Source organism: Podarcis bocagei (genome assembly GCF_964188305.1).
Source record: "Podarcis bocagei genome assembly, chromosome: 17".
Taxonomy (NCBI): Eukaryota; Metazoa; Chordata; class Lepidosauria; order Squamata; family Lacertidae; genus Podarcis; species Podarcis bocagei.
This window is the reverse complement of record NC_138143.1, coordinates 14,590,548-14,615,763: the sequence shown is the minus strand read 5'-3', so window position 1 is coordinate 14,615,763 and position 25,216 is coordinate 14,590,548. Positions and strand designations below refer to the sequence as shown.

General features: G+C 44.7%; 1 protein-coding gene across 1 annotated transcript in view; it reads left to right on the top strand.

The window, feature by feature from the left end:
- Window positions 1-25,216, top strand: part of KANK1 (KN motif and ankyrin repeat domains 1) — a 131,173-nt gene that overhangs the window by 93,823 nt on the left and 12,134 nt on the right. The window contains exons 3-7 of the mRNA XM_081176160.1: window positions 8,529-11,183; window positions 14,792-15,007; window positions 16,447-16,549; window positions 18,562-18,789; window positions 21,693-21,780. Coding sequence (XP_081032286.1) covers window positions 8,529-11,183; window positions 14,792-15,007; window positions 16,447-16,549; window positions 18,562-18,789; window positions 21,693-21,780 — 3,290 coding nt within the window. The remainder of the gene's footprint in view (window positions 1-8,528; window positions 11,184-14,791; window positions 15,008-16,446; window positions 16,550-18,561; window positions 18,790-21,692; window positions 21,781-25,216) is intronic.

The following is a 25,216-nucleotide window of genomic DNA, read 5'->3' as shown; positions in this document are numbered from 1 at the left end:
GAGGCATTCTTGAAGAGTTTATATTTTCTTTGCCTGTGGCATTATAGTGTGTTAGGAGATAGTATGTTCTTTAAATCAAGTTTAACTGAGCAGAGTGAGCTATCTTAACCTAGGGAACAAGCTGGATATATTTTCTTTTTCTTTCTTTTGAAAAAAAAGTAAGTTGTTTTCAGGCAATTGCTTCGATAATGAATAGCTTGTGTTGTAAATTACCAAGCATTTTCGACATAACTAAACCTGAGCTGGGAGTGTTTGTTCACCTTAAGGGGGAAAGGGGTTGGGAGAGGAGTATTTTCTGAAATTATAAAATTACTGACCTTGTTATTGGCATAAAGAGGTGCTCAAATGCAGCGGCCCAGGACTCTGAACACTCAACAGGAATGCAATTAACCAAATGTGATTGTATGTCTGGAACACCTTGGTGCCCCTTATCATTTGTGAGCACATTGCAAACTTACTGCCTGTTCATACAAACCGTTTTCCTCTCTCTTTGGAATACTTCTCTTTTAAAAAAAATCCAGCACAGAACTCCCAACAGAGTGTCTTTGAGTGAAGTCTTTGACACATCCACGTTTCCCAGGAAGAAGTTGTCGTCATCTCGGGAATGTTTGGTTTTCTGGGAGGGTTATATTCCCTTGCCATGCCTGCTCCACTCCTGTGGTTTGTTTCCATGAGGGAGGAAGGTGATGGTTTCAAGGTTTCCTTCAGAGCTGCTCTTGTACACTGGTTGAATTTACTCACTGTCAAGGTTCTCCTCTAGGTATACAGTGAATCTTGGTTCACTCATTCGGAGCAAGCCGTTTTCAATTCTTGATGGCCCAGCCAAAGCAAGGGCTTTGAGAACTTTGAGGAGTTGGTACTACACAGATTTCTGTCTTCTGCAAGCAGAGAAGGCAAATTTGTCTGAGTCAGAGTGACTAGCCAGGTCTCAAGGCTTCAGCAGTGCAGAACTGTGAGAACAATGTGTGTTTCTTTTCATTAATCCTCTCCGAAATAGTGCCTCTAGACCAGGGATTGCCAACCCAGTGCCCAGGGGCATTGTGGAGGCTGCAGAGCATTTTGCTGGTGTTCCCCTGGGCAGGTGCCCAAGGCTCCAAGCTTGCTTTCTTCTTTTTTAAAAGCAAGTCTGTGGCCCTCCTAGAAAGAATGTTCTCGGGCAAAATGTGAAGGAACCTTGTAAGCAACTGATGAGAGTCAGTGTGGAGTGTCTACCTTGCATATTTTTCCTGGTACTTAGGAATGTTCTCTGTTGCTAATAGACAGCAGTAGTGTGTGTGTGTAAGATCAGTATCGTGTGTTCTCCACAAACAAGACAAGCAGGAGATAGCGGACTTCCTACAGAAAGCATAAGGCTATCTTAGGAATGGCTCTCTTTGCATTACGCCACACGGCTTGTTTTATTTATTTATTGAAAGGATTTGTACCCCTCTCTTCAGCCAAAAAGGCTCCCAGAACATAGTTATTACACACACACACACACACACACACACACACACACACACACACAATTATTTTGCGACTGGCCCCCCTGAAGCACTTTCAAATAAGAATGCATCAATGTCAAACATCTAACTAAAGAGACCTACCCATTTTCTTTGAGATATTTGCACACTCAAGGGCAGTGCTTTGTTTGAATATGCAAAAAAGTTAAAGGAGTGATGATTGTTATTACCTCAGATATACTAGCCAAATGAGCATGATTTTTACAGTTATGCCTTATTTGATTGGGCACCTTTTTTAAAAACAAAAGTTACAATTTATTCAAAAGTTACAATACAGCTTTTTCCGCTGCCACAGAAGGATCACTCCAATATCTGCCTGTGACTGTTTGGTTTTGCCAAGCGGAGGAAGTTCTGTACCGGCTGTTTCACACATTCCCTTGCCTACATGTAAGCAATAGATTTTTCTTGTTTGGAGAAGCGGGAAAGTGAGTATTAATGTCATAAATTTGTTTTGTGCTGCCTTCTGACCGGAAAGACCCCCCCAAGATGGCACTCAAAGCATAAAACAATTCTTAAAGAAAGAAAACAGGCAGCACAAAAATACAATTTAAGGTATATTTAGAAACAGCAAGATCTCTCATCTACTTAAAACTAAAAATCAAAAACCCAAATTACATCCTACCCCAAAGTTCTACAGAATAAATATATGAGAAATCTCCATACACTGCAGGGGGAAACCAACCTTTAATGACATCTCACTTAATCTTTATCACAAGTACTTTTTGGACTTTTTTGCAAATATCTCAGAGAACAATTTTACATATTAAGAACTGAGAGAAGCCCTGTCAGAGCTGCAGAATCTAGTCCTCTCTCCCTCCCTCCATCCCATAATGTTGGTATACTGCTTATTATGCCTGCATTCAGCACAACTCTTTCTCTTAGTACCTATGGTCACAGTTTCAGCACTTGAAATCTCTGAGCCCATGTTTGCATCCTTCCAAGAAAATAACAAGTACGGCTAATCCTAATATGGTAGAAGCTAAAAATAACCCCTTAAGTAGGAGGGAAAGAGGCCGTTTTATGGTCTTTTAAGTGCTTAAGCAAAGCAAAGCAAACAGTGAAATAGAACTTGACAATCATTGCACCAAAATTGCTCCAGTTCAGGAGAAGTTGCCAGCAGTTCAAGCATAAAGGAAGGTTGTTCGATAACCTAAAATACTTTGCCAAAGAAATTCTCTTCTGGACCTCGGAAGAAAAGTGCCCAGGAGTCCCAGAACTGGAATAATATTGCAGGAGTATCTGCTTTTTGTATAGCATATGCGACGGACTTATAAATTGTATAAATTTAAAATTAAATTAAAAATTTGCCAATCTTAATTATACAGTATGGTTCTTTCCTTAAGATTAGATCTTTTGAAATGTAACCGTTGATTAACCTCCTCTAGAAATTGACATTACATTACTTGCGATCTGACAGCGCATGTCCCTTAAGAGACCAAAGCATTGGGGGGGGGGCTCATGTCAAGATGACGCAATGGGGGGCCCCCAAGTGCTTTGATCTCTTCGTCACCTTTGATGGAAAAGCATGCGCTTAAGAGCTACTTTGGAGCCCCCAGGTGTGTCTCCGTTAATTAAAAGCGGGGCTTCTTAGGCTGAAGAAAGGAAGCCATCTGGAAAGAAACGAAGTTGTCCCCCTTTTCCGTGTCTCTTCTGTTCCCCTCCGTGCCGACAGGCTTGCGTTTGCGGACGTTGACACTTGACAGTCCCACGAGGCACAATTTTGCAAGGTGCATTGGGGACATTGTCCTCTAGTCAAGCCACCTAGCCAAGGCCAGAGTCCAAAGCTGTTAGGTTTCCAAGGGGTTGCTTGAGAGCAAGCAGGCAAATACCTCCCTGTTCAGCTGTGAAGCCTTGCTTTTGGTGCAAAATAAACTTTCTCTGTCCAGAGCGCCACTCTCCCATGGCTGGCTCATTCACTGGCAGACTCCGTGAGTGGGCGGGGCTTAAACTTTCCCCAGCAAAGTAATTTCTTGACGCCCAGTCTGCGCCTCCCCTCTCGGCGTGGAAGCTTACTGCGCAAGGAGGGCGTGGGTAATGGGAGAGAGACCTCTCCCCTCCCTGCTTTGCCCAGGCAAGGTGTCCTGGCGCCGCCTCGCCTCCTCCGAGCCCTGAAGCTCCTCTCCACTGGAGGTGTGGTTACTCTCCCCCGCAGAGGATGAGCTGCTTTCTACGAACTTTGGGGGCTCTCTGTAATCCATCCGGCTTTTTCTCTCTCCCTCCTGAACCAATGGCAGTTCCCTGACAAAACCTCTCTAGCTTGGTCAAGTTACTGCCGGATGCCAGGGGACTGCCATCGGAACAGGGGAGGGAGGCAGGGACACCGTTGTGATACAGGGAGCCTCCGAAACTCCTGAGGAGCAGATCCTAGAATCATAGAATCATAGAGTTGGAAGAGACCACAAGGGCCATCGAGTCCAACCCCCTGCCACGCAGGAAACACCATCAGAGCACTCCTGACATATGGTTGTCAAGCCTCTGCTTGAAGACCTCCAAAGAAGGAGACTTCACCACACTCCTTGGCAGCAAATTCCACTGTCGAACAGCTCTTACTGTCAGGAAGTTCTTCCTAATGTTTAGGTGGAATCTTCTTTCTTGTAGTTTGGATCCATTGCTCCGTGTCCGCTTCTCTGGAGCAGCAGAAAACAACCTTTCTCCCTCCTCTATGTGACATCCTTTTATATATTTGAACATGGCTATCATATCACCCCTTAACCTCCTCTTCTCCAGGCTAAACATGCCCAGCTCCCTTAGCCGTTCCTCATAAGGCATCGTTTCCAGGCCTTTGACCATTTTGGTTGCCCTCCTCTGGACACGTTCCAGTTTGTCAGTGTCCTTCTTGAATTGTGGTGCCCACCTCTTCCGGTGGTGGGGAAAGCCACGCCTCCAGCAGAGAAGAGAGGGAAGGGGCCAGCCAAGCTCAAGGATGCTGCTGAGAGCAACAGTGCCTCACCTCGCCAGGCTGGCCAGGAGGGACGCACGCCACTTCCGTCGCCCAGCTTGCGCAGAGGGGTGAAATGCAAGGAGGTGGAGGTTTGGGGTGTCAAAGTTCTTAGGTTGGGGGAGAAGCCGGAAGGGGCCACTCCTGGACGCTGCAAGTGACTAAGACAGAAATGAACTTTGTTGATCTGCACTGTAAATAGTTTGCACAATTAAAACCTGTAAAAGCCAGGTCAGAGTCCTGCCTGGTTGCTCACGAGCAACCACCACCACCATCTGACACCTGCTATCTTCTTGTGGGAAATCCTTGGGCACTGCGGTGGTGGACAACAAGGCTGAGGGTGGAGGCGATTGGATTAAGTGGCAACCCAGCCCAGGGAGCATATCTTTTTAATACTGAGCAAGTGACTTGAGTTCAAATTCTTAGCTCCTCCGCTAACATCTTTAAGGGGTGGATTTGGAAGGATGAAGTGGTGATTTTCTGGCGATTGTTTTCTTTTAATACGCTTTCATCACAGGCCCTTCTTGGTGGTGGCTCCCTCCCTGTGGAACACCCTCTCAGGAAATAAACAGCTATCTGACTTTTAGAAAACATCTGAAGACAACCCTGTTTAGGGAAGTTTTTAATGTTTGATGTTTTATCGTGTTTTTAATATTCTGTTGGGAGCTGTCCAGAGTGACTGGGGAAACCCAGCCAGAGAGACGGGGTAATAATAATAATAATAATAATAATAATAATAATAATAATAATAATAATAATAATAATTGTCATCCTTCACCCACCCCTTGTGAGGCCACCGGTTCTCCATCAGGTGCTAGTATGGTAGGGAGGAGCTGATGGCCTTGTATCCAGAGACCAACAAAAACCTGGAAGCAGATGAAGCTGCCTTGGGAAGATTTTCTGGGTGTGCGGTAAAGGTCTTGGTTACTGGCCAGAATGCAGTTTTGCTGGTTAGACCAACAAAGAAACAGCTGTTTGGGCAACTGTTTGACCCTCTTCAGAATGCAAATAAATCTATTTGCGTAAGTTGGCCAGCCGGCTTTGCTTTACTGTGATATTCACAAAACATTTCCGCTTTTATAGAAACATTATTGTGTTTTATCTCGTAGGACACAGGTGAGCATGTCTAGATTTATTATTTAATATCCACCCCCCCCAGCCAGTCCCCCTTTGGGCTCCATTTTGGTTGACACTCACCACCTGACTTCCAATATTAGAAGGTGATTATTAGAGGGATATCTGATTATGTATTTATTTGTGAGTATTCCCCCCACCCCACCCGCCTTTCTTAATGTTTTAAATTGTTCAAGGTTTTTTTTTTTTTTTTGCTGGTGAGGGAGGGGAGTCAAACGTGTATGAATTCAGGATGTGTTATTATTTCTTGCTTCTTTAGACACTTTGTTCTCAAAATTCCTGCTTGGCCCTTGTGCCTCACACAGAAACAACTGCTTTAAAACCTGTCTTAAAAACAAACGAACAAACAAAAACAGTATTAAGGATATGTACCGTATGTGTTCCATGAGCTGCTATCTGCAAATACTCTTTCTACAAGAGTACACACAGTGTGTGTGCCAGGGATGGGCAATGAACACTGTTGTGCCACCTGTGGACATGTCTTCCTTAAACACGGTTTTAACAATGAGTCCATAAGTGACTGTGGAGGCCAATTCTGGATCCACACGTCCTTCCACAGTGGGGACATTGGTTTCTGGGCAGGAGCTGATCACAGTGAGGGTTTGCCAAGTGTGCCTTCCTCTTAGCACATTTCTTCCTTGCGTCCTGAGTTCGAGTGTCTTCAATGCCCATGACACCTTTGGTGAAGGCTGTTCTCCAACTAGAGCTCTCGCAGGCCAGTGTTTCCCAGTTGTTGTTGTTGTTACTACATTTTTTAAGATTTACCTTGAGAGAATCTTTAAACCTCTTTTGTTGACCACCAGCATTACACTTTCCATTCATAGGTTGGGAATAGAATAGTTGATTTGGAAGACAATAATCAGGCACCCGCACAACATGACCACTCCAACAAAGTTGATGTTGAAGAATCATTGCTTTGACACTGGTGATCTATGCTTCTTCCAGGACACTGACCTTAATTCGCCTGTCTTCCCAAGTGATGTGTAAAATAATAATAATAATTATAATACCCTGCCTGTCTGGGTTTCCCCAGCCACTCTGGGCAGCTTACAGCATATCTAAAAACATAATGAAAACATCAATCATTAAAACCTCCCTCTAACAGGGCTGCCTTCTAAAAGGTGTGTATAAACTAGCTTTCCCTACACACAAACACACACAAGAGAAATGGCATATGATGCAGCCACTTTTGTGTCATTTTTAAAGGATCATTGGTGTGCAGATTACAGTGGTGCCTCGCAAGACGAAAAGAATCCATTCTGTGATTCTCTTCGTCTAGCCGTTTTTTCGTCTTGCGAAGCAAGCCCATTGAAGGATTAGCGCTATTAGCGGCTTTTAGCGGCTTATCTGCTGATCGGATCAGCTGATAAGCGGCTTAGCGGCTTAGAAAAGGGAGGGGGGAGGGAAAAAAAACCAGCAGGAACTCGCAAGACATTGTCATCTTGCGAAGCAAGCCCACAGGAAATTCGTTTTGCGAAGCACCTCCAAAACGGAAAACTCTTTCGTCTAGCGAGTTTTCCGTCTTGCAAGGCATTTGTCTTGCGGGGCACCACTGTAATTTTTGTTTTTTCAACAGCTTGCATTAAGATATCAAAGAATGGCTCGTGTATTTCATGATTTCAGAGTATACACTTAGCTTCCTAAACATTATGAACGCAAACTATGTTGCGCTGAAAAAGCGCAACAACAGCAAAACCTCAAATCTGAAGAAATGTTAATGAAAAGAGTGGGACTTGTGAGCCTTTTAAAGAGGTGGCTGCTGCAATAAAGAGAGAGAGATCTGTGCTGGAAAGGAGTAGAGAAATGAAAAGCTTCTCCCCCTTCCAGATCTGAGCTGATGAACTCATTGGAGGAATCTCAGCCTATGAAACATTTGTGCTCTGTTTTGCTGTATTTATATAAATGCCGAGTACTTTTTCCCTTTAAGGGCTGAAGAATGAGAAAGTTGGGAGGCAGGGATTTCGCAGGCAAAATAGCTTGCGTGACGTACGGAGCTGCGATTGCAGGAAATAGAGCGAGGCCAGTTTAGACTTTGAACAGAAGCGTGGAGGGACGGAAAGAGAAACTTCAAGCTGATGTAAATGAAGGCTTTGCTCTGAAGTTCTTGCTGCGTTTCTGTGTTTGAGAGTGGGAAGCAGGTTGCAGAGCCATCCTAGGCATAAATATCGTTCCTACAGAAGCTCGGCAGATCTGCTGCAGTTTTATTTAGATTGCTTTGGTGCGACATGCCTCTCCCGTGTCTCCAGGAAGCTGGGCTGTCCTGACATCTGAGCTGACAGTTTCTCTTTCATCTGAGATATTTTAGACTGCTCTGGAAATGGTCTGCCTGCATAGTTCTCAGTGTGTCGACTCTGCACCGTATAGGAATATAAAATAGGTTGCATGAACAATCAGAGATGAATGTGCTAGGGAGATCCTCCTCCTTTGGACTGTCTTGTTTTGAAATCCAAATAACTTTGTCTGTTTTTAGCATTTGTAAACCAAGAAAGGTTTTGGGGGGGTTGGGAAGTAGCCCTTAGGAAGAGCTCTGAGATGTATTGAGTTCCCTTGCACAACACCACAGCATATCAAATAGTTGAACTTCACGTGGAAACTATACTGGGGATGTCGTAGAAATACAGAATTCCTTTTTAAAGTATTGCTTCATGGTATTAACAGGGTCTTGTTGTTTCTTTTTAAAAATACAGCTTTATGTAAAACCTATGAGAAATGTACCCACCTGCTTTGTGGTTTAAAATTCTGCTGACGCAGTCTTAAAAGGAAAATGTGTGCATGCTAAAAATTTAATCAAGAGACATGCAATAGATTTTCCAGTGTGGAACACTGATTCTGCTGTCTGAGTAGAGTGCTTATAACTTACCAAATTATAGAGTGCTTATAATTTAGCAAAAGAAACAAACAAACCCTTTTATGTAGGATTTTATGCTTAATGTGTGTGTGTTTCCTTCTTTTAGAAAAAGATGAAAATGCTCTGAATGGGGAGGATGACAGAAATCAGAAGGACCCCTATTTTGTGGAAACACCTTACGGTTACCAGCTTGATTTGGATTTTCTCAAGTATGTGGAGGATATACAGAAGGGAAATACTATTAAGAAACTGAACATTCAGAAAAAGCAGAAAGTGACGCCACCTTTTGCAGCCGGCAGAAACACCTCTGGCCAGTACAGCGGATGGACATCCAATGAATCTCTGTCTTCGTCCAACAGTGATGAAAACAAACATTCGTCTTCGCTCTTTGCAGCACGAAGCCCAGCCGCCGCCGCCCCAAGACCGTCCTTGTCCGTTGAAGCCTCTCCAAGCTTCCTAACTATCCCTGAAAGCAAACAGCTCCGGCCTCCTTCGCCACAGCCGCCTCGCCACAACCTCCGCGTTACGAAAACTCTCATGGAAACACGGAGGAGATTGGAGCAGGAGAAGATGGCGATGCAAGCAGTTCCAGGAGAATCTCGGAGGCCGAGGCTTTCCAGTTTTGGAGCCATGGGCTCCACAAGTTCCCTCCCTTCCTTTGTGGGGTCCAGCGGCCACAACCAGATGTCTCAGCAGTTTCAGAACGGATACCAGGGCAATGGGGAATATAATCTTTATCTTGCATCCTCTCTAGGGAGCTCCATCCGCCACAGCCCCTTGAGCTCAGGGATATCGACACCGGTGACTAACGTCAGCCCGGTGCACCTGCAACACATCAGGGAACAAATGGCCATTGCCCTCAAGCGCCTCAAGGAGCTTGAGGAGCAAGTCAAGACTATCCCTGTGCTCCAGGTTAAGATTTCAGTGTTGCAGGAGGAGAAAAGGCAGATGGTGGAGAAGCTCAAAAGCCAAAGGGTCGCCAACCAGAACGACGCAGGCCATTTCAGAAAGAGATCTTATAGCGCAGGAAATGCGGAGCAGTGGAAGCCCCTCTCTCCAGCCAGAGGGGGTGGCGAACTCTATATAGACTGTGAGGAAGACATGGGGAGCGTGGAACATAGCTCAGAGAGGGTGGAAGAGTTCAGGCAGTTGACTGCTGAAATGCAAGCCTTGGAGAAGAAGATCCAGGACAGCAGCTACGACGTTCCATCTAACCTGCGAGTGAACCGAGCGAGTGCAGCGAAAGAGAGCAGATCGGTTGCCGTGGGCACAGAGGAGAACATGAACGACGTTGTTGTGTACAACAGAGCTTTGATAAAGTGCAGGGATGTAGCAGTAGGAACAGAGCAGAAGACTAAAGATTCGAGCGTCGGGGTGACGGAGGGGATGCTTGGCCTGCCTACAGAGGCCGAGAGGGAACTAGAGCTCCAGCATCAGACCATCGAAGCCCTTAAAGATAAGATCTACCGGCTGGAAGTTCAGCTGAGGGAAACGACTCACGACAGAGAGATGACCAAATTAAAGCATGAGCTCCAGGCAGCTGGATCCAGGAAGAAAATGGACAAGGCGATGATGGCGCAGCCCCTTGTCTTCAGCAGAGCGGTGGAAGCAGTTGTACAAACAAAAGACCAAATGGTGGGAGGTCACGTGGATGTGGTTGATTCATGCGTGGGGAGCCATCTGCAGATGAGCAGCGTTGGAGTATTGTGCAGGCCTCAATTGCACAGTTCAGCTGCGGGCCCAGATGTGCCTATGAATTGGTGGATTGTGAAGGAGAGAAAAGAAATATGTGATCGGTGCACTGGGAGCTCTCTTGAGATGTGTGACAAGGGTGTGGGCACGGAAAGGTCCGTCTGCGAAACAGGGGTCAATACGGAGGAATCCGTGGACAGATTAAGCCTGCGCAAGACGGAGCTGAAAATCAAGGAAGTTCGGTCCATAGGCTGCGGAGACTCTCCCGTCCAAACAGTCTGCCCAGCAAGCAAGGCCGTTTCCCGCAGCACCAACACGGAACCTGCTTGCAAGGCAGATACTGGAGTCATGGCGGTACCTCGTACGGCGACCCAGGGAACCAACACAGTGTTAGAACAAGCTGACCAGTTCACCAACACGGACATAGCTCCCTTGACGGATTCTGGCACCAACACTTTCCTGAGCACTTGCGATAAGCAGACAAACACTGTGATTGTTGAGATGAGGACAGTCGCTATAGGGGATGGAAGGGTCAAGGATGTAAATACGGTGGCTAAAACTCGCTCCATTGGCGTGGGGACAGTGCTTTCTAGCACGGCCAGCTTTGACAAACCCTCCCTAACAAAGACCAAAGACTGTGGCGTGGGCCAGATCAGTATTAACGAGAACTATCTAGTGGGCCTGAAAATGAGAAACATTGCCTGTGGTCCTCCTCCGGTGTCTGTAGTGCCGCCCGGCACGAGAAGCATTGGTGTTGGAGATGACTCTGTTTCTGACTGGGGGAACCTTGGGCTGGACAGCCCGTTCTCTCAGCCTGAGATGAAGACCGGCTTGGATCATTACATCGAACGGGTCCAGAAGCTCGTTCAAGAGCAGCAGATGCTACTTGCTGAAAACTATTCTGAGTTAGCTGATGCGTTTGGACAGCCCCACTCACAGATCGGCTCTATTAATTCTCAGCTCATCAGCACTCTGTCCTCCATCAACAGCGTCATGAAGTATGCAAGCACCGAGGAACTGCGCAACTTGGATATGTCGAAGCAGTGCGCGGAGAGAACTTCGGCAGCAGGTATGCTGGAGGGGGCTTTCTCGTTTGCTTAAAGGTTGCTGGTGCCTTAAAAGGAGGGGCACGAGTTGCTCTCACCCAACTGCTTATGTCATGACTTGCCTTTCCAGGACTGAAAGGATTGGGGAGGAGATGCCAGTCTTAGATTGCAGTGAATAGATAATAGCGGTGTCAGTGCTTGAATACCTAAAATGCCTAAAAATACCCAGTGACTGGATAATCGTCTGTCCTCTTTCCTGGGAATTTAACCTTTATATAGTTCAAGATCTTAAGAGCTCAGACCCCTCTTAATGGCAGGAAGTGCTTCTAAAATTACGGCCAGAGGTATTTTATAGAGTAGAACAGCTATTACCACAGTTGTCTCATTTCTGTGAACTTTTTGCAGACTAGGGACGTTTGCTCCCACTGCCTTTATACTTTTGATTCGTCATAACTAATTCTGTTTCTCAGTGTTGCTTAACTGCAGATAAAGGCAGGTCTGTCATTAAACTGCTTCTCCTGTCCTCTGTACTAAGGGCAGATGTCCTAGGGATGCTGGCTATTACGCACACAATTATCTGTGTGACCTGTAATTATTAGTGTCTTAATGGGACGTGTCCAGATTTCGTACCTCCCTATGGTGGTCTGGTCTTTTTAAAGTGATTTCTCTGAACAGCCATCATACGCTGACCATTATCCCAACCCTCCATTATTTAACAATGAATTTGCACCACTGCACCTAATCCCCTAGTCTTATGTTCTCTGTAAGGCCCAGGCCTTACAGCTTCAGGCTGCAGGTAGGGGCTCACTTAGCTCAAGTGCTTTTCCATTCAGAAAATCCCCATCGCAGGTACAATCTTCTCTTTGTCCAATTTGCAGGAATCTTTATTTTTTTTAAAAAAAAATAAAAGTTTTAAGTGGCTGTTTATGATAGATGTAGGTTTCCCACTTTAGAGAGAACTAGGTCCTAGACACTTGCATGAAATTAAGCCTTTATTTTAGCAGAAGCTAAACCTGCTGGGTGTTAGCCAACAACGTAGATCCGTTGAAATTAATAATCATGAGTGACACGAGGCTCATTGCTCTCGCTGGTTCTACTATGATTTAATTAATTTAATTTAATTTAATTTAATTAATAGTATAATTTAATTTGCTGACTTTTCCCACTGCTTTTGATTTTAGAAGCCCTTAATTGATTTACAAAAGAGATTTGATCATTTTACTTACACAAAGTAACTTTTAAAATTGGTGTGGGAAGTCACACAAGTTTCCACTATTTGTTTTTATTCAAGCGTGCCATATAGTGGCTATTGAGGGCTACATTGCTACTTGTTTTTTTAAAGAAAATATTTTCCGCACAGACCTCCAGCTTAAAATATTTAGAGGCCTTAAAATGAATGGCAGCCCAGTCTCTTAATGCGTTAAGTAATAGTAGTTCCATGTGTCAGACCAAGTCTCATGCAGCCTTTGAGAGTTGGCCTTGTTTTGCAACAACAGTCCTGTATCTTTCAAAACGTTCCCCCCCCCCTTTCCTTCTTGGAAACCACCACAATGGAAACATCTTGTTAAATATTTGCAGTTGTTTAATGTGTGTATAGGAGATGTACCAGGATAATAATAAGAAAAACAAAAACATCACGGTTTCCCAGAAGGAAAAGCACATTTTGAAAGACGCTGGATTTTACTGGGCCATTTCTTGGGGGTGAGGAAGAAGAAAAGGCAGAAGTCCATTCCAGCTTCTCCCAGCTGCCTACAGCATCTTCCAGGAAGAGCTCTTAAAACTTGGAATTTGTATCCTTCCACATTTCATTGGATGCATTTTGCTGTCATGAATCAGTCGGCTTTCAAAACTTAGCTTTTAATGGTGTTCCACAAAGACTCCACATTTATTGGAAGAAACTAGAAATAATTTATTCTCAATATGCTGAAGGGCCATTGTCTCTTTAAAAAAAATTGCTACATTTTATGTCTCGCTTTGTAAGCACTCTGAGTCATGACTAATAAATGCTTTAAATAAAATAAATGAATACTCCACCCCCTATTTTGGCAGCTACCTTGTTGCAGAAAGTCCAAGAGCATCTTTTTCTCTGGAGGATAGAAGTGTGAGATATAGAAGTAACCAGCTTCATTTCCAGGTGTTAGATTTACCCCATGGGAGGGACTGTTTATTATTAACTTTTTGTGTGTGGTCATTGAACAGCAGTGCCTTTTTATACAAGTAAAAACTGATGTCCTTGAATTCTGAAAAGCAAAGCAAAATGGTAATTTTTTTTTAAAAAAAAATAAGTCCAGTGAAATAACTTCAGATGTTATCTGTTCAAATTGTTTTACAGATAACATTTGAAGTTATTTCACTGGACTTATGTACAGGGAACCAGGCAGAGGGCCTTCTTGGTAGTGGCGCCCACCCTGTGGAACGCCCTCCCATCAGATGTCAAGGAGATAAAGAATTGCCCAGCTTTTAGAAGGCATCTAAAGGCAGCCCTGTATTGGGAAGTCTTTAATGTCTGATGTTTTATTATGTTTCAATATATGCTGTAAGCAGCCCAGAGTGGCTGGGGAAACCCAGCCAGATGGGCAGGGTAGAAATAATAAAATTATTATTATTATTATTATTATTACTACTACTACAGTGGTGCCTTGCAAGATGAAATTAATTCGTTCTGCGAGTTTTTTCGTCTTGCGAATTTTTCGTCTTGTGAGGCACGGTTTCCCATAGGAATGCATTGAAACGGTTTCCCATAGGAAAAAGGAAACAAACTTGCAAGATGTTTTCGCCTTGCGAAGCAAGCCCATAGGGAAATTCGTCTTGCGAAGCAACTAAAAAAACGAAAAACTCTTTCGTCTTGCGAGTTTTTCGTCTTGCGAGGCATTCGTCTTGCGAGGTACCACTGTACTGCCACAGCCTCTGTGACCAGGATGCAAGAGGGGGAGGTGTCTATTCCTGGCATCCAGTGAAATGTGAGCATGTTTAAGAAGTTGGTTTCAATGTAGAAGAGGCCAAGCGAGCACAAACAGGAGCAAACTGTTGTGCATTGTGGATATTTGAGGTATTTCCATTTATAACAAAATACTAGAAATTGAGTACAGTGGTCCCTTGGTTCTCAAACTCAATCCGTTCTGGAGGTCCGTTCCAAAACCAAAGTGTTCCAATATAAAGGCGCGCTTCCCCATAGAAAGTAATGCAAAGTGGATTAATCCGTTCCAGGCTTTTAAAAACAAACCCCAAAACATCAATTTAACATGAATTTTACTATTTAATGAGACCATTGATCCATAAAATGAAAGCAATAAACAATGTGCTGCAGTCTCACAATCCATCATTAGCTGAACTGGGTTCCACACAGTCACATAAACAAAACAAAAAAGGAGCCACAAAAATGAAAAATAAATAGCAGAAACAGACAGACCTCAGCGTAACACTCAAAACGGAAGTGTGTCACTCAAAACGGAGCACGTTCGGCTTCCAAAAAAGGTTCGCAAACTGGAAAACTTCCTTCCGGGTTTGCAGTGTTTGGGTTCCAAGTTGTTTGAGTACCAAGGCGTTTGAGAACCAAGGGACCACTGTATAGCAGAAACATTAAACCAGAAGCTTTCATGGTTCAGTAATCCACTCCTTTCTTTGCTAACAGCGGACAATTTGTTGCACGTTCCTCGTGGCCACCCTGGTAGTTCTCATTTAGTTTCAAGCTCCCAAGTGCTGAAACTGGGTCAGGAGATGGGGACAGTAAGCAAGGAGAAGACCACCCTAGTGGGAGCAGGACTGGACCGGACAGCCTCGCCCTCCCAAGACAGCACCATGTCGCCAATTAATCTTACAGATGACCAGCTGGCCTCTGGGCTTTATGGTAATTTATTTATTATTGCTTTATTTCTTTTTTGCTTTGTTGTTACTTGTGCTCTTGTTAGTTTGTAAATAAACATATCTGGCCATTATGGCTTCTTCGTGCACCACTCTCAAGTGGAACTCTTTTAGGGAAAATGTCATTAATTCAAGCAGGAGAAATGTAATTCATAATAGAATTATACCCTTGCTCCATGCCCATTTGGTTAGAGGATGACGCTGATAATGCAAAGTTTGGGGCAGTTGCATATTCCACAAAGTCCCTTACAACTCTACGATTCTATTGTTGCAGACAATATAAATATCTCAGCAACCCAAATATAATGACACCTGTCTCTTACAACACGGAGGAAATGTATACAGTTGTACCTTGGATCTCGAATGGCTTAGTTGCTGAACGTTTTGGCTCCCGAACGATGGAAAACTGGAAGTTGAGTGTTCCGGTTTCTGAACGTTTTTTGGGAAGCCGAACGTCTGACGGTGCTTCCGATTGGCTGCAGGAGCTTCTTGCAGCCAATCAGAAGCCGTGCTTTGGTTTCCAAACGTTTTGGAAATCGAATGGACTTCCAGAACGGACTTCCAAGGCACGACTGTATTTCAAAGTAAGCTCTAAAAACACTTGTGTCTCATACTTATAAATCCCTTTTGAATCCCCTTTTACATGTTTGCCGCCAGGCATATGCAAACAGTTCAGAAAAATGTTTTAGGTAATAACTAGCTGGTGATCTGTTTCAATTTTTGTTTGGTGTTTGTTGTATTATAAATGTTTCAAACCTCTTTGCTTTCTTAATTTTTTATTTTTGGGTGAAATTACAGTATACGGATTTTTTTTAAATAAATAATCCAAAGGCTGGGAGAGGAGGCAGCTGGCCATGGGGAAGAGGGGTCAGGGGAGGGCTAATTTCCAGTGCATTATTCATTGGGACACAACTTTACGTGCTTATAACCATACCAGTAGGACGCGAGTGGCGCTGTGGGTTAAACCACAAAGCCTAGGGCTTGGCGATCGGAAGGTCGGCTGCTCGAATCCCCGCAACGGGGTAAGCTCCCATTGCTCGGTCCCTGCTCCTGCCAACCTAGCAGTTTGAAAGCACATCAAAGTGCAAGTAGATAAATAAGTACCACTCCGGCGGGAAGGTAAACGGCGTTTCCGTGCGCTGCTCTGGTTCACCAGAAGCGGCTTAGTCATGCTGGCCACATACCCGGAAGCTGTACGCCGGCTCCCTCAGCCAATAAAGCGAGATGAGCGCCGCAACCCCAGAGTTGGCCACGACCGGACCTAATCGTCAGGGGTCCCTTTACCTTTTAGCCACACCAGTACATCTTAAATCTGTAGGTGAACCAGAGCAGCTTGGCTTTAAGATCTGAAACAGCAGCACACATAGGGATGTGAAAGCTTTACTTAAATGAGTTCTTGTGGCTCTCTCTGTCTCTCTCTCCCAGTATGTGCAAATGAGGGCATGTTGAAGTCCATCATGAAGAAAAAGGATGGGAAAAAGGAAGAGAATGGGAAGAAGAACCTGCAGTTTGTCGGTATTAATGGAGGGTAAGGAGTTCCAGGTCTGAAATAAGCTGCTTCCTTTTCAAAGTCATATCAGCAAAACCGACTACAGTCGTACCTCAGAAGTTGAACAACGTTTCGGCTCCCAAACGCTGCAAACCCAGAAGAGAGTGTTCCGGTTTGTGAATGTTTTTTGGAACCCGAACATCCAACGTAGGTTCTGCAGCTTCCGATTGGCTGCAGGAGCTTCCTGCAGCCAATCGGAAGTGGCGCCTTGGTTTCCAAACATTTTGGAAGTCAAATGGGCTTCCAGAACAAATTCCATTCGACTTCTGAGGTACGACTGTAATGTCCATTATAAAAACAAAAGGAGACTTCACGATTAGGATAAGGATTAGCTTTCCGTGCAATAGTTCCGCTTTGTTTTGTGGGTTCCATGTGTTTCTCTGCTGTGTACAGTTTCCTCTGCATGCAAATCCCCATTTTTCTAGCCCTCAAACAACGACATGCTTTCCACAACTAGCTTTTTATGATGTCGGGAATGAGAGCTGCCTAGAATGTGGCTGCACTTTGCTCCTTTTCCCCATTGTGACATTCGTGCCCCACACCCTATGGTCAGGAAGAAGAATATCCTGTTCCTTTTTAGCAATTCCACACCATTTCATAAGCCTTCTCTCTTTTTCCTTTTAAAAATAAAATAAAATAATAAAATTCAACTCTTTCAAGGCTGTCAGGGAACTGCCATCGGAGCTAGAGGTGGAGGGAAGGCTCCAGAGGGATGCCGGAGAGGATCCCAGTAGGGAAAGAAGCAGCCCATTTGCTGGGGAAGGAAATCAGCGTAACACCAGTGGAGAAGGGGGGCAGATGGGGGAAATCGGAGAGGAGGCTCCAAGACTCCTCGCCGGAGACCAGCGAAGAGAGTACGGGTACTCCACTGCCCACACCCTCCCTGCGCAGAAGACTTCCGCGCAGGGAGAGTAGGAGGAGACTTGGCGTCAAAGAACTTCTTTGCTGGAAGAAGTTCAAGAAACGCCCACTGACGGATTCTGCCAGCGACTGAGACAGCCACGAAGCTAGAGGGTGCCCAGACAGAAAGGGTTCAACCAGGTAACCTAGCCAGGAGTGGTGGCAACTTACGCACGAGCAACCCCTAGAACCATTACAAAGGCTTTGTGCTTCTCCTCTTCAGGGGAGAGGAGCCTGAATCTTGCATTGTGTATTTTAAGGCATTAAAAAACATTATATTCTCTTGTAGCAAAACTTCTCTAATGTATTAAGTGGACAACATAATATTGTGCTACTGATAGTAGATCACAGCTAGTGCAAACTTAAGGATGTAACAGGGGAGAAAATTCCTTTCATAGCCTTACGCTAAAGTCTGCCGCCCAGCGAGTACCCACTCAGCGACCTCATATTTGGCCTGGTCACTTCCTGGTCTGCAGGGTTCTCATTGGCTAATGCCTTTTACACTAAATGCCCATGAATTTTCCAGTTTTATGGTCTTTCAGATTAACTGAACACAGCTGTCAATTTGCCATGTGTCTAGTAGACTTGCCCACTTTCAGCGTGTCTTCCTTTTCATAAAAACAAATTGGATTTTCTGCAACATTTCTGCCTTCTGACAAGACCAATTCGCAACAACAATTGGAAATGGCACTGTATACAAAACAGCTATTATTGCTGAAATGTTGTAATCTTCATGGGGTCACACGGTATTTGCATGAACCAGTCAGGTTTTTAGAAAGTTAGATTTGTTGTCGTACTGTAGTTTTGTTAGCATTGACTAACATCTGTTTGCCCCTACCATTCTGGTGCTTGATTTCTCCTCTACTAGACAGTGCTTTACTACAAATCTTCACTTTTGAACCTTTTGGAGAGAAGCCACCAGACTTTTCTGGACATAGTTTATTCCTCCTCCATAAATGCAATCTGTGAACAACTGGAATCTCTCAGCTACTTAAGTGAAATGAAATAAGTGACATTTTTAATAAGCTGCTTATTAAATGAAATGAATTTATACGCAGCATCGATAGACAACTGAATTTTGTCATGTGTAGGTATGAAACAACATCGAGTGACGATTCCAGTTCAGAAGAGAGTTCTTCATCTGAGTCGGATGATGAGTGTGTCGGGAACGAATACGCTCAAATTGAAGAGAATGGGAGTTTGCTTGCGGTGGAAGGACAGCAGCAGGAGATAAACACTGGAGATGTTAAGTCTGCCAGGGTGGAAGAAATGGTGGAGGTTCAAGAGGCAGAGATGGAGAAAGTGGAAATCCGTGAGAGGTACCGTTGTCATTTACGCATTCTAAAATGTTATGTGTCTAGGGAAACTAGACCCCAATTCTGACCATTGGTAGTTGTCTACAGCCTAAGCTTTGGGGGCCAAGTTGAACGTAAGACTTATTTTCGGAACCCGGAAGCTAATTCCTGCTTTGTGTTTTGCTTAATATTCAGAGCAGGAGTCACTACAATCTCTTTTTATATTTCTGATGAATTTTCAAAGCATTATTTAAAGAGAGAGCCAGTATGGTGTAGTGGTTAAGAGCGGTAGACTTGTAATCTGGTGAACTGGGTTCGCGTCTCCGCTCTTCCACATGCAGCTGCTGGGTGACCTTGGGCCAGTCACACTTCTCTGAAGTCTCTCAGCCCCACTCACCTCACAGAGTGTTTGTTGTGGGGGAGGAAGGGAAAGGAGAATGTTAGCCGCTTTGAGACTCCTTAAGGGGAGTTAAAGGCGGGACATCAAATCCAAAATAATAATTTCACTTCTCTGTACTTTCAAGTTGCTGTATCTGGAATTTATACCAGTTGTACCTCTCTTATTTCCCCCTCCCCATAAGACCTGTTCCCCAGTACAATAAAAAAGAAGGGTGAACCAGGGATACCTCAAGCCCCCTTGTAAGTCCTTCCAATTTCTTTTATAAACCTGTTAAAAGCATGTAATTTTTAAGGATATTTAATCTACCTGGTCATTGGACAAAGGGCAGATAGGAGGACTACACAGCTGCCTCCATCCAAAACTGTGTTCATAGCCACAAGATTCTTCCTCTTCTAACGCTGGCTCCTAGGTTTCCTGTGTAATTCCTCCTTCTGAAGTCTGGATATGTCTACTAAGCTTTCTAGACTGAGAAATATGCTGAGTGTGGTCTATTAAACCCAAACTCTATGAATGTTAAGTTGCTGTCCCACAATTTGTTTGCACCTCTAATAAATAGGATTCAAACACACGCTGTGCTTTGCATTGTAGTACTGTATGTGTTTTTATTATTTCTTACATAATGAATAAACTTAAGCGAGAAATATGGTTTGCAAATGAGAGCCAAAATGAAACACCCGTTGAGTTGGGGGGGAAACATTGCTAACATGTAGAGTTAAGAGTGTGTCAAGAGACTTAAATAAATGGCAGAAATGGTAGCACAATAATGGCAGAAATCAAACGTTGATATTTCAGTAGCCATCAAACAATGCATATTTATTTAGTGATGAGTGCCATTTAATCAGATGCCACTCAATAATGTTTGCATCATTACTATTAATTAAACATCCACCACTTGATTAGATGGCATAATTCAAATGTATTGCACAGTTTAGAATCATAAAGCTGGAAATAATAGATGATTGCTCCAGGATAATTGACAATCCTGTCCTTCGTGACACAAACATCCTTTGCAAATTAGTCTCTGGCACGATTGTACAACGGCGACCTGAATGACTTCAAGTGCATCTTGCCAGAGATGCTTGCAATGTAACATAATATGTCATGGCATGACCATGGCTCTAGGGTAGAGCAGCTGTTTTCCAATCAGAAGGTCGCAGGTTCGATCCCTGGTGTCTCCAAGTAGAGCTGTCTCAGTTCCTGGAGAGCTGTTGACAGTCAGCAAAGACAATATTGAACTAGATGAATTAAAGGTCTGACTCAGTACAGTGGAACCTTGGTTCTCGAACTTAATCCGATCCAGTTTGACTCCCGAAATGGTTCGAAAACCAAGGCATGGCTTCCGATTGGCTGCATGAGCTCCCTGCACTCAAGTCGCGTCGGACATTTGGCCTTGGAAAAACATTCTCAAACCAGAACACTTACTTCCGAGTTTGCAGCATTCGGGAGCCGATTTGTTCAGCAATTAAGCCGTTCGGGAACCAAGGTTCCACCGTGCAAGGCAGCTTCCCATGTTCTTATGTCACATACATTGGAGCAAGCCATCCATAGGTTCAGGCAGCCAGATTTCTTGTTACATTGGAGGGGTCTTCACAAGTATTGCACAATAGCTCCTGTATCTACCTGCTTGCCTTCAGTCCTCTAAACAGTGATGCTGCATAAGGGCTTTCAAGTACGAAGGTGTTGTACACAACTGCTGATTCTATACAGCCTTTACCAGTGCTTTTTTCTGGGGGGATGCATACCCCTAAACCTTTTGTGAATCTAAGTTTGGCCTCGTTGAGGGGCAGTATTTCAATATGAGTAGGAAAATGAGAGTACAGTGGTGCCCCGCAAGACGAATGCCTCGCAAGACGGAAAACTCGCTAGACGAAAGAGTTTTCCGTTTTGGAGGTGCTTCGCAAAACGAATTTCCTATGGGCTTGCTTCGCAAGACGACAATGTCTTGCGAGTTCCTGCTGGTTTTTTCCCCTCCCCCCCTTTTTTCTAAGCCGCTAAGCCGCTTATCAGCTGATCCGATCAGCAGATAAGCCGCTAATAGCGCTAATCCGCTAATCCGTCAATGGGCTTGCTTCGCAAGACGAAAAAACCGCTAGAGAAGAGAATCACAGAACGGATTCTTTTCGTCTTGCGAGGCACCACTGTACAGTGGTACCTCAGGTTAAGTACTTAATTCGTTCCGGAGGTCCATACTTAACCTGAAACTGTTCTTAACCTGAAGCACCACTTTAGCTAATGAGGCCTCCTGCTGCTGCTGCGCCACCGGACCACGATTTCTGTTCTCATCCTGAAGCAAAGTTCTTAACCCGAGGTAATATTTCTGGGTTAGCAAAGTCTGTAACCTGAAGAGTATGTAACCCGAGGTCCCACTGTACTCCACTCCTCTTCTTTCTCAGAGTACCTCCACTGTCTTCTGCTGCCCTAAAAAATTCCAAATTGCAGCGGTTGATTTTTTTCATCCCCCCCACCCCAAACATGAATGTCAGAAAGTGTGTTGTCTAAACATAACCTCTTTTTTCCCCTCCTTCAGATATGAATTGAGTGAAAAGATGCTGTCTGCCTGCCATCTTCTTAAAGGAAGCATCGATGATCCAAAGGCTATGCTCAGCAAAGAGATAGTAAGTCCAGTGCTATTTGAAAATAATATATGCACTCATTACTTGCCACATTAAAATCTGAGTTGCCTAAGAGAAGTGGTTAGCTACTTATTTCATGGAGCTGTCTATATGCCAAGACATCACTGCCTTGATTGCTGCAGCTTGCCGGATCCTGCTCAGATGAAGCAAAAATTAAAAAGGCCCATAAAAGGGAAATTTCCCTGGAAATAGCAGGTTGCATTTCCTGCTTCCTGCAGCAAAGCTATCCGTTGTAGACCTGGTTACAGGTAGGTAGCTGTGTTGGTCTGCCATAGTCAAAGCAAAATAAAAAAAATTCCTTCCAGTAGCACCTTAGAGACCAACTAAGTTTGTTATTGGTATGAGCTTTCATGTGCATGCACACTTCTTCAGATACAGTGGTACCTCGGGTTAAGTACTTAATTTGTTCCGGAGGTCCGTTCTTAACCTGAAACTGTTCTTAACCTGAAGCACCACGTTAGCTAATGGGGCCTCCGGCTGCTACCGCACTGCCGGGGCACGATTTCTGTTCTCATCCTGAAGCAAAGTTCTTAACTTGAAGCACTATTTCTGGGTTAGCGGAGTCTGTAACCTGAAGCGTATGTAACCTGAAGCATATGTAACCCGAGGTACCACTGTACTGAAGAAGTAGACCTGCTTAATCTACTGTGGACACTCGAGGGACCATGGTAGAATGAAGGTAGCCACATTTGTGTGCCAAAATGACCAGGCATGCTGAACCCCAAGCATTCCTTCCCTTCAATAAGCGTGATGGAGGCTTGAATCTAATTTCAGTCCCATCCAAAAAGACTTCAGTCCACTTACCTTCCCAAACATCATTGTGCCGCTAGTTAATGCAGCTATTAAAAGAAGGAAAGCATTTTTTAAAGGGCTTGTTTTAAAGCCCCATGAAGCATCCTCAAGCTGCTGAAAGCAGAACTACCATTCACTTAGTCATGCTTCTGATCTTGGCAGCCCTAACATGTTTGGGAAAGTACTCAGGATAGGAAGTTTGCATTCCTCTTGATTATGAAAGTATAAAGTATGTACTCCAGCTCTAGCCAAGCACAGGAAGAAATTCTTTCCATCTCTCCATTTTTGAAGTTGGGCTGAAGTATATGATCTGTGCCACGCAGACGAGCAGATCAAGGCCGATGGGCCAATACTTGCCCTTCAGCCTCAGGTGTCCCTAGATAACCTGCACTGTGTCTGAGCTTTCTGGCAGGCTTTCCTTCACACTGTTTATACTAGGGGTCAGCAAAAAATTTTAGCCACGGGCCAGTGCACTGTCCCTCAGACCTTGTGGTGGTCAGGGGAAGCAGTACTGGGGGGGGGGGAGCTGGAAGAAGAGGCAAGTTGGGCAAATAGTCCTCCCCACCAGCCGCTGTGCTTACCTTCCCAGGGGCTGCCACCATCGCTATTGCTGCTGCTTGTGTGTAGGCAGAGCGAGCTCTGCTCTCTGGCCCAGGGCGGCGGTGGAGGGAAGATGAGCGGCGCGAAAGGGCTGGAGAGGGGCTGCTTAAAATGGCGCCCAACCGGCTCAGCCCAGCCCCCTTCCTCTCGTCAGGGCGGGGAGAAGCCAGGAGTAATAATATAATAATAATAATTTATTAGTTATACCACGCCCATCTGGCTGGGTTTCCCCAGCCACTCTGGGCGGCTTCCAACAAAATATTAAAATACCGTAATGCATCAAACATTAAAAGCTTCCCTAAACAGGGCTTCCTTCAGATGTCTTCTAAATGTCTGGTAGTTGTTCTCTTTGACATCTGAAGGGAGGGCGTTCCACAGGGCGGGCACCACCACCGAGAAGGCCTTCTGCCTGGTTCCCTGTAACCTCACTTCTCGCAGGGAGGGAACCACCAGAAGGCCCTCGGAGCTAGACCTCAGTGTCCAGGCAGAACAATGGGGATGGAGACGCTCCTTCAGATATACTGGGAGGGAGGGAGGGAGGAGCTGCTGCCGCAGTGTGTGTGTGGGGGGGGAATGGAATAGCGCAGCCTGAACCAACATAATCCCCACGCCGATCCACGGACAGTCCGCGGGCCGGATCCTGAAGGCAATTGGGCCTGATCTGGCCTGTGGGCCTTCGTTTGCCGTCTCCTGGTTTTTGACATCATTTTAGTGAAATGTATACAAACAGATGAACATGTATGCAAATGCCACCTTAGAGATAATTAGTATTTCTGGAGGGCTCATAGCCAATAAAGCTCAATTTATGTCAATCCTGACTCAAGAGCCAGATTTTCTGGGTTAAAGGACACACCAGTCGCACATCTGCCCTGCTGGCTCCCTTTCTTCTGTATCACACAATATTAGTTCGTATTGCACACTAGAGCTTCTGCTGCTTCCTATGTTAAAAGTATGGCTTTTGTCCATGGGCACCAGATTTTGTTGAAGTAGTTGAGCACTCCCTAGAGACATATGGCCTGTGGTTGTCTATTGCCCTGGTCCTGCTTTTAGCACCAATAAAAGCAATGCAGTGTTAAAAAAAGAAAAACAAACCCAAGTATCCTCACAATAATTTCAAAGCTGCAGAAACAATGTCTTTCAACCACCCAATGCCTGGGCAAATGGAGCTGTTCTCAAATGCTGCATAAATGTTAATGATCAGGGGGAGATGAATCTCACCATGGATGGTTCCCTTTTCTTTGGCAAGAGAAGAGGAGGCTCCTTGCATGCTTTCTCGCCCATGTGCAAATGCACTATTTTGTCAACCACCAAAACACTCTCTTTATCCTCCGAATGTCCATGAACATAGTTATTTCAAAATTGTTGCAGGAGGCAGGTAAAAGTCAAGCCCTGTTAAAGCAGACACTTACACTTCGTGCTTTGTGTGGCTAAAAGCCAGTGTGGTGTAGTGGTTAAGAGCGGTAGTCACGTAATCTGGGGAACCGGGTTCGTGTCTCCGCTCCTCCACATGCAGCTGCTGGGTGACCTTGGGCCAGTCACACTTCTGTGAAGTCTCTCAGCCCCACTCACCTCACAGAGTGTTTGTTGTGGGGGAGGAAGGGAAAGGAGAATGTTAGCCGCTTTGAGACTCCTGAAGGGGAGTGAAAGGCGGGATATCAAATCCAAACTCTTCTTCTTCTTCTAAAATAGTACAGAAGCCAGAAAAATAGTTAATAATAATAATAATAATAATAATAATAATAATAATAATAATAATAATAATAATAATACAGTGGTGCCTCGCAAGACGAAATTAATTCGTTCCGCAAGTCTCTTCGTCTTGCGGTTTTTTCGTCTTGCGATGCACGGTTTCCCATAGGAATGCATTGAAAATCAATTAATGCGTTCCTAGGGAAACCGCCTTCAGACCAGGTCCGGGGACAGTCTGCCCCCGGACCTCTTCTGAAGGCTGGGGGGGGGACAAGGGCTTTTCTTCCCACCCCCAGCATTTTAAAAAACCCTGGGACAGCGGAGGACTTCTCCGCTG